The sequence below is a fragment of the Cetorhinus maximus genome, chromosome 15 (genome assembly GCF_964194155.1).
Source record: "Cetorhinus maximus chromosome 15, sCetMax3.hap1.1, whole genome shotgun sequence".
Lineage (NCBI taxonomy): Eukaryota > Metazoa > Chordata > Chondrichthyes > Lamniformes > Cetorhinidae > Cetorhinus > Cetorhinus maximus.
In genome coordinates this window covers 85,843,172-85,850,978 of record NC_135893.1, presented here as the reverse complement: position 1 = coordinate 85,850,978, position 7,807 = coordinate 85,843,172, and the positions used below count along the sequence as shown (strand labels likewise).

General features: G+C 42.4%; 1 protein-coding gene across 1 annotated transcript; it reads left to right on the top strand.

Moving 5' to 3' along the window:
- Window positions 1-4,276: 4,276 nt before the first annotated feature.
- Window positions 4,277-7,510, top strand: LOC144690941 (parvalbumin, thymic CPV3-like). The gene is made up of 4 exons (XM_078558864.1): window positions 4,277-4,487; window positions 4,590-4,722; window positions 6,855-6,964; window positions 7,258-7,510. Exons 1-4 carry the CDS (start codon window positions 4,427-4,429, stop codon window positions 7,281-7,283), a joined length of 330 nt encoding a protein of 109 aa, XP_078414990.1. The 5' UTR covers window positions 4,277-4,426; the 3' UTR covers window positions 7,284-7,510.
- Window positions 7,511-7,807: the final 297 nt, after the last annotated feature.

The window sequence follows — 7,807 nt, the reverse complement described above, 5'->3', positions numbered from 1 at the left end:
GCGAAGGTTTACTAGACTAATACCTGGAATGGGCAGGTTACCTTCTGAGGAAAGGTTGGACAGGCTAGGCTTGTATCTGCTGGAGTTTAGAAGAGTAAGAGGTGACTTGATTGAAATATATAAGATCCTGTGCGGTCTTGACAGGGCGGATGTGGAGAGGATGTTTCCTCTTGTGGGAGAATCTAGAACTAGGGGTCACTGTTTAAAAATAAGGGCTCGCCCATTTAAGACAGAGATGAGGAGAAATTATTTTTCTCTCAGAGGGTAGTGACTCATTGGAACTCTCTTCTTCAAAAGGCGGTGGAAGCAGTGTCTTTGAACATATTTAAGGCAGAGCTAGATAGATTTTTGATAAGCATGGAGATAAAAGGTTATTGGGGTAGGTGGGAATGTGGACTTAAAGTTGCAATCAGATCAGCCATGATCTTATTGAATGGCAGAACAGGCTTGGGGGGCCGAGTGGCCTCCTCCTTTTCCTATGCTCCAATATATTTCACACCCCTCTCTCCATTGCCCATTCACCAGCTTCCGTTATATTTACCATGCTTGATGTTCAGTTTGAGCATAACTTGTGGATATACAAAAACTAGCAACAAGGGTAAAGAGATTAATCAGTCTCAAAGGTCAGAGAGCAATCAATACAGTGAAGGTTCACTAGATTGGTTCCTGGAATGAGAGGGTTGTCCAATGATGAGGCTGAGTAAATTGGGCCCATATTCTATGGAACTTAGAAGAATGAGAGGTGATCGCATTTAAACAAACAAGATTCCGATGGAGCTTGACAGGGTCGACTCTGAGAGGTTGTTTCCCCTGGCTGAGAAATCTGGAACATGGGAACACAGTCTCAGGATAATGGGTTATCATTTAGGACTGAAATGAGGAGAAATTTCTCCACACTTTGGTGAATCTTTGGAATTCTGTACTCCAGAGGGTTGTGGATGTTCCATCATTGAATATATTTAAGTCTGAAACAGACATATTTTGGTCCTTCAGGGAATCAAGGGAAATGGGGACATTAGTGAACCTAAAGGATATTAGTGAACCAGATGCTGTTTTACAACAATCAAGTTACACAGTTACCATAATGATACTCGTTTATTAAAAAAAAATTAGCTAATTAACTGAATTTAAATTCCCCAGCTGCCCTGACGAGTCCAGATCATCAGCCCAGGCCCCCTAGATTACAATATGTGCAACATACTTCAGATGCTGGAAATCGGAAATAAAAACAGGCAATGCTGGAAATACTCAGCAGGTCTGGCATCATATCTGGAGAAAGAAACAGAGTCGGAACTGAGTAATCCAATTACTAAGTAACATAACCATTATGCTGCTGCTCCTGTGTACTTAACTCCATGAAGAAAGCAATGGCGTAGAAGTGATCTTATAGAGAAAAACCATTAACACTTTATACACACATACAATTAATAATAGGGAACACCTGTCACAATAGGTAAGGACAAATGACCAGTAAGGTATGAACACATTTCAACAACATTTTCAAGAGGGAAAAACTATTAACCCAAATTGACAACCTCTAATAATTAAACTCATTGTTAGATTTCTAATGAAAGGTCATCTATCTGAAACCTTAACCCTGTTTCTCTCTCCAAAAATGCTGCCTGACCTGCTGAGTATTTAGAGCATTTTCAGTTTATATTTCAGATTTCGAGCATCCACAGTATTTTATTTTTGTAACTTATTGTTAGATTTGATTAAGGAAGCAATTGAAAGTGACCAGGAGCTGTATACATGCAAGGACATTTGTAATAGGGAAATGGCAGAGCCCAATGTTCTTGATCAGCACAAGAACATGCCAGTGGCTCCCAGTTAAACACAAGGATGCAAGGAATTGTTGGACTAAAAAAGCTCAAGGTCCTTCTACCATTCGGATGGCGTGCTATAAGGATAATGGAGATGTTGACTACTCATAGCAGCCAATCGCTATCAGTGAGCCTAGGAGAGACCCTGGGATGACCTGAGGAAATACCCTGTTGGGAGGGGGGAGGGAAGGTTTGGGAACCATAGGCCCAAAGTCACCTGTTCCTCCCAAGCACCTTACATTCACCAGATTTCAAATTACTCCTATTACTGTATCCCAAGATATAATTCCCTGAAGGAATCTATGTTTCTCAGAAGAAGAGTCATACGGACTCGAACCGATAACTATGTTTCCCTCTTCACAGATGCTGCCAGACCTGCTGAGTTTTTCCAGCATTTTCTGTTTATATTTTTCAGTTGACTGAATCAATGCTCACCGCTTCCAGTGTCTCCCCAGGGAGCCTGTTCCAACATTAGTTATGAGGTTTAAGTTGAATTTTGCACAGCATTGCCCGTTTTATGATCACATTGTTTGGAACCAGGGCCGGATGCAACGTCCTCAGTGCCTCTGTGCAGGGGCATTAGTCAAAGACAGGGCCATAACACCCTCGTTTAATCAAGCCTCGCTGAATTTTTGATCCATTCCCCACAACAGTCAGTATAACCCAGTTACAGGTCAACAGATCTCACACCCAGTAACTGCTATAACCCTAGCATGGAAGGTGAAGATTATTGCTCTGTAGCCAATTGTTTGGCATTCATTTAGCAAGCACTGTCCGAACGCTAATGCCCCAGTTAAAAAAAAACTGCAATAGGCAGGCACTGTTGGATTACCTGAAGGAAGGAAGAGGGAGGTAAATTATACACGAGGGGGTGCGCAAAACCAAGACAGAACTGTGGTTACAACAAATGCTAGAAGTCATTGAAAAATATTCTTGCGCTACCCATCTGCCAACTTTACTGTGACGGATGCAAAGAGCCCGACACAACACATTTTACACTTGACATAGCAGAGCCGAGTGAAGTGTCTTTGAAAGGGGCTGTATCAGGTGTGCTGGGGGATATAAATAGAACCGGTTCATTAGCTGGGCAGGAAATTCAATAGCAGGTGAAATTCGTCCATTTGATCCATGCGACGCAACCCAAATACAGTAAAGAGTCACTTTAATGGACTGCATATAAAGCAGGTCTTCCACTCGGACCCACGCAGAGAAGGTACTTCGCTCCCCACCTGGTACAAGGCCCAGAGATCCGTTAAAGGTGAGGCTTTCTGGGGGGCGGGGGGTTCTCTGTTCTAAATTTACACAATGGATCGATTCTCAAACACATTCGAAAAAGAAATTGGAGGTAACTTGAAATTCATTGAGTGGTTTTGGCGGCGCACTAATAGTAAGAGGTGTACTGAGGCTCCAGGAGGTTGTGGAGATGTAAATGTTAAGTTTCCTCAATGGATTTGTATTGAGTGCGAGGGTCGAAAGCATGGGTAGGATTGGTGGGCAGGGAGTCAAACAGTCTCCACGTAACGGATCTGGTGGGCATCTGGAAGAAATTCCCCCGATTCATATATGTTCCCCAAACTATCAGGAGCGAGGATGCAACCTGGGGTAATAACTTTAACACTGAGTTGAAAACTTTAGATATGATAAGGATATTTTTATATATCTATATATTCCCCTCTGAAATGGCCAAGCAAGCCATTCAGTTCAAGGGCAATTTGCTGGCCTTGCCAGCGACGCCCGCATCCCATGAAATAATATAATTTTCCTATATTTTATAAAAATATATACATGGAAAAATATTCAGGGCGCTAGGGAAAGATGGGCTGTGGGACTAATTAGAGTGCTCTTTCAAAAAACCAGCACAAACACAATGGGCTGAGTGGCCTTGTCTGTGCAGTGCGACTATGATTTAGTCCAGTCAGCAACGATGAATGTATATTTATTTTGCATCGGAAATACTGCAAGCTCACCTGAGATCGACATACAAAATAAGAGCGGCCGACTGAAAGATCAGTTGTCGGATAACCAGTTTCAATCTTCAATCTAATATTGATTACAATGATGTTTGGAGTTAAAGTCTTCCGATGCTAGTGTATATTATAGGGGAGAGAAGAAGAGGCTGTGTGTGTGAGAGAGAGAGAGAGAGTGTGTGTGTGTGTGTGAGTGCGAGAGAGTGTGTGAGGGGGAGAAAGTGTGTGTGTGTGTGTGTGTGTGTGTCAGGGAGGATGTGTGTGTGAGAGCGAGAGGGTGTGTGTGTGTGTCAGGGAGGATGTGTGTGTGAGAGAGAGGGTGTGTGTGAGTAATGTGTGAGTGTGAGAGACTGTGTGTGAGAGTAATTTGTGTGTGAGGTTGAGCAAGGGTCAGCGTGTATGAGGGAAGAGAAAAAGTGGGTGTGAGAGAGGGTGAAAGTGACGGGGTATGTGAGTGAGGGTGTGTGAGAGTGAATGTGTGAAAGAGAAAAAGGGGGTGTGAGAGGGAGAGTATGTGTGTGTGGAAGGGTACCTGTGACAGGATGTGAGAGTGAGTGTGTAAGAGAATGAGAGACCAGATCATCTCACACTTAGAATGTCACCAATCCCTGTTGTGTTTCATTTCCCAGTTTCACAATGGAAGTCACTAACGTTCTGTCTGTTGCTGACATTTCCACTGCATTAAAGGAATGCCAAGGTAATGTATCCCAGGTCCCTTCTTGTATATCTGCATCATTTGCTTTTGATCAGAGGCAGAAGGACGTGGCTTTGATACATACCTTTCCTGTTTGTTTCACAGCCATCAACTCCTTCAACTGCAAGAAATTCTTTATGACTTGTGGCCTGTCTAAAAAATCTACCGAAGAGATCAAGAAAGTTTTCCGAGCCATTGACGATGACGACAGCGGGTTCATCGAAGAGGAAGAATTAAAGTAAGACATCAACCACCTTGGGCTCCTTTTTCACTTCTGCGCATTGGATTTTAAACAGCAATGGTGGTGAATTCAGTTCCAGAGTTAATGGGGATATTATCTGTTATCCTGGAGTCTTGCTGCTCAGTAAGGTAGCTCGCTTGCCCCTGAGCTAGAAGATCCGGTTTCTAATAATGCGGATGCTGGAAATATGAAATAAAGACAGAAAATGCTGGAAAAACTCAGCAGGCCTGATAATGTATGTGGAGAGAGAAACAGAGTTAATGTTTCAAGTCCGTTGGACCCAGCTTTATTTCTTTGTCTCTCCACAGATGCTGTCAGACCTGCTGAGCTTTTCCAGCATTTTCTGTTTTAATTAGCTCCGGTTTCTAGTCCACTTCAGGACTTGCTGACCACAGAAGGAGCATTCATAATGCGGTTCAAATAGGTTGATGACCAGCCTGCTAATCCTTCCAACACTTCCCCACTATTCCCCAAAGCGGGAAAAATGTGTAAGAAGATACAAAACACACAAACGTCTGCCATTTGGCGGTGTCAGTGTGGTTCAGTGGGCAGCAGTCTCACCTCTTCCATTATAAGTGATCATGGATTCAAGCCCCTATCTGGATACTTGAGCACGTGGCCCAATGCTGACCGCCCAACGTGGCACTGAGGGAGTGCTGCACTGTCAGAGGTGCCGTCAGTTAAGTGAGACCTTAAATCAAGACTCCCTCTGCCTTCTCAGGTGGATGTAAAAGATCCCATGGCACTATTTGAAGAAGAACAGGTGAGTTCTCCCCACTGCCTTGGCCAATGTTTATCTAGTGATTATCACATTGCTGTTGTGAGACCTTGTTGTGTGCACACATTACAATCCTGACTATATTTCAAAAGTACTTCAGTGGAAGTAAAATGCTTTGGTACAGCCTGAGGTTGTTGAGAGGTCATCAGTTTCATTTATTGCAGTACTCTTCTGTATTGCTGCCTTTCATTTTTAACCTATTAGTCTGTTTTGCTAATTCGTGAATGTGTGACTCCTCAGCATTTTTGTAAAGGAAACATTATGAAGATCTCTTCTACAGCCCACACAGTTTTATTCTCACAGAACTGATTGGTACTGGAGTATAATTCCTGAAGTAACAGCAAGTCCTTTCCTCCATATCTTCTCCAAAGTGGTCATCCGTCATGTCATGCCCAGACAGTGGGTGTGGGCAGGGAGATGGGGACAGAAATCAAGTCAGCAGCTAACCACACCCCTCCCCACCCCTCACCCCATCCCCACTGCACACCCCAATCCTCCTGTCACATAGCAACTTTCCAGCATGGATAACGGAACAACACACCTTAGCTCATTCATTTATGTCCCCATTTCTCTTGCCTGGGGAAACCAAACTCAACTGGACAACCATCAATGCAAACTTGGCGGATATCATCTAACTCAGAACAGGCCTGGGATTTTCCTCATTTGTGTGAAATGGTGCTATGTCTTTCTGTTGCAAAATCAGGGATATCTCTTGGATCCAGTGAACGGGACATCATTGGTTGTATGAATTACATACATAGCAGAGAAACAGGGCCATTCGACCCAATTGATCGATGCTAGTGTTCATGTTCCACACAAAGCTCCTCCCTCCATGAACTTCATCTCATCCTATCAGGTTAACCTTCTATTCCCATCTCCCTCATGTGTTTATGTAGCTTCCCTTTAAATATATCTATGCTATTCACCTCAATTACTCCCCGTGGCTCATTCTAACCACTCTTCGGGTAAAGGATTATTTAGATATATCCATCCAGACTAATTCCTAAACCAGTATTGCTCAGCTTTGTGACCAGATGGAATTTTGAATGCTTTGATCATTCCACAAAGTAACTCTATATTTTTAAAAATAGTTATATGATAAAAAACATCAAATGAATTAACACAAGGTTCAATACCCTCTATAATCCAATGCAAAATATTCTTTAATAGACATTTGTACCGACAGTTGAGGGAAAGATGTCTTTAATTGAATTTGGAAATAAGACCAGACATTGTTATCTGAGAGCATTCTCTAATGCACTGTTAGATGATGGGTGGATGTGGGTTCATGGGGTGAGGGTTATGTTCCCAAATGGCCAACTATCCTCGTTAACTGGCTCTGCTCTTTCAGGTTCTTCCTGCAAAGATTCTCTGCTGGGGCCAGAGTCCTGAGTGACAATGAAACCAAGTCATTCATGAACACAGGAGATAAAGACGGTGATGGGAAACTCGGTGCTGATGGTACGTTGATCAATCTTTGAAGAATCACAATTTTCAAAACATGATTGAACTCTTCAGAGGGGTAACTGTTGGCCACGATATAGATGGGATTTTAATTCTCAACATTGACAGTCAAAAACAATTTGTGATCATTTTGCTTCTGCCATTTAAGTACTTCATACATGCCGATAAATCTTTTTTTCTTTGTATCTGTTTGTGGTATTGGAACATGTGCGTTTATAAACACTGATGCATTCCACTGATTTTAAGAGCCAGAAAAGTCTCAATATTTAATGCATGATCTTATTTTACAGAATTTGTCCACCTGGTACTCTCGTAGGACAGCGCTACCTCCATCTGCTTTTCAGTGCAAGGGTACATTAAAAACAAGGCTCATGTTTGTATGGCACAATTACAGCATAAATGACATATTTCTGTTGTAATGAAGGGATTGTAGGAGCACTTCAGGCATTCGGATGTAGCCCGGTGTTTGTGTAATGTGTGGCATGACCTGCTCTGTAAATGTAATGTCTTTGGAAGATTGAAAACAATAAAAAAAAACTTGCCTTGTACTCAAATGGCTTTTCTCGTGTATGCCTGCTTCAATTAAGATTGTTCAGATGTTTGTGGAGTTAAGTAGAATCCTGCTGGTTCAGTGCTGATGTGAGTAAAATCCTGATGTTAAAAGCCTGCACTCTCTGTCAACTGTTGTAATACATGTTTTGTTTGATGTGTAACATCTCTTCAGGAGACTAGAGTTATGCAGGGGGAACAACAAAAGGCAAGGGAAGCTGACATCATTGACATTGCACCAATAACTTCCCAAGGTTTATCCAGCATTGCAATCTACATTATAAGTTCGTG

Coding starts and splice junctions, on each gene's coding strand:
- LOC144690941 (XM_078558864.1), top strand. CDS start 4,427: ATGGAAGTCACTAACGTTCTGTCTGTTGCTGACATTTCCACTGCATTA. Junction 4,488..4,589: donor TGCATTAAAGGAATGCCAAG/GTAATGTATCCC, acceptor TTTGTTTCACAG/CCATCAACTCCTTCAACTGC. Junction 6,965..7,257: donor TGGGAAACTCGGTGCTGATG/GTACGTTGATCA, acceptor CTTATTTTACAG/AATTTGTCCACCTGGTACTC.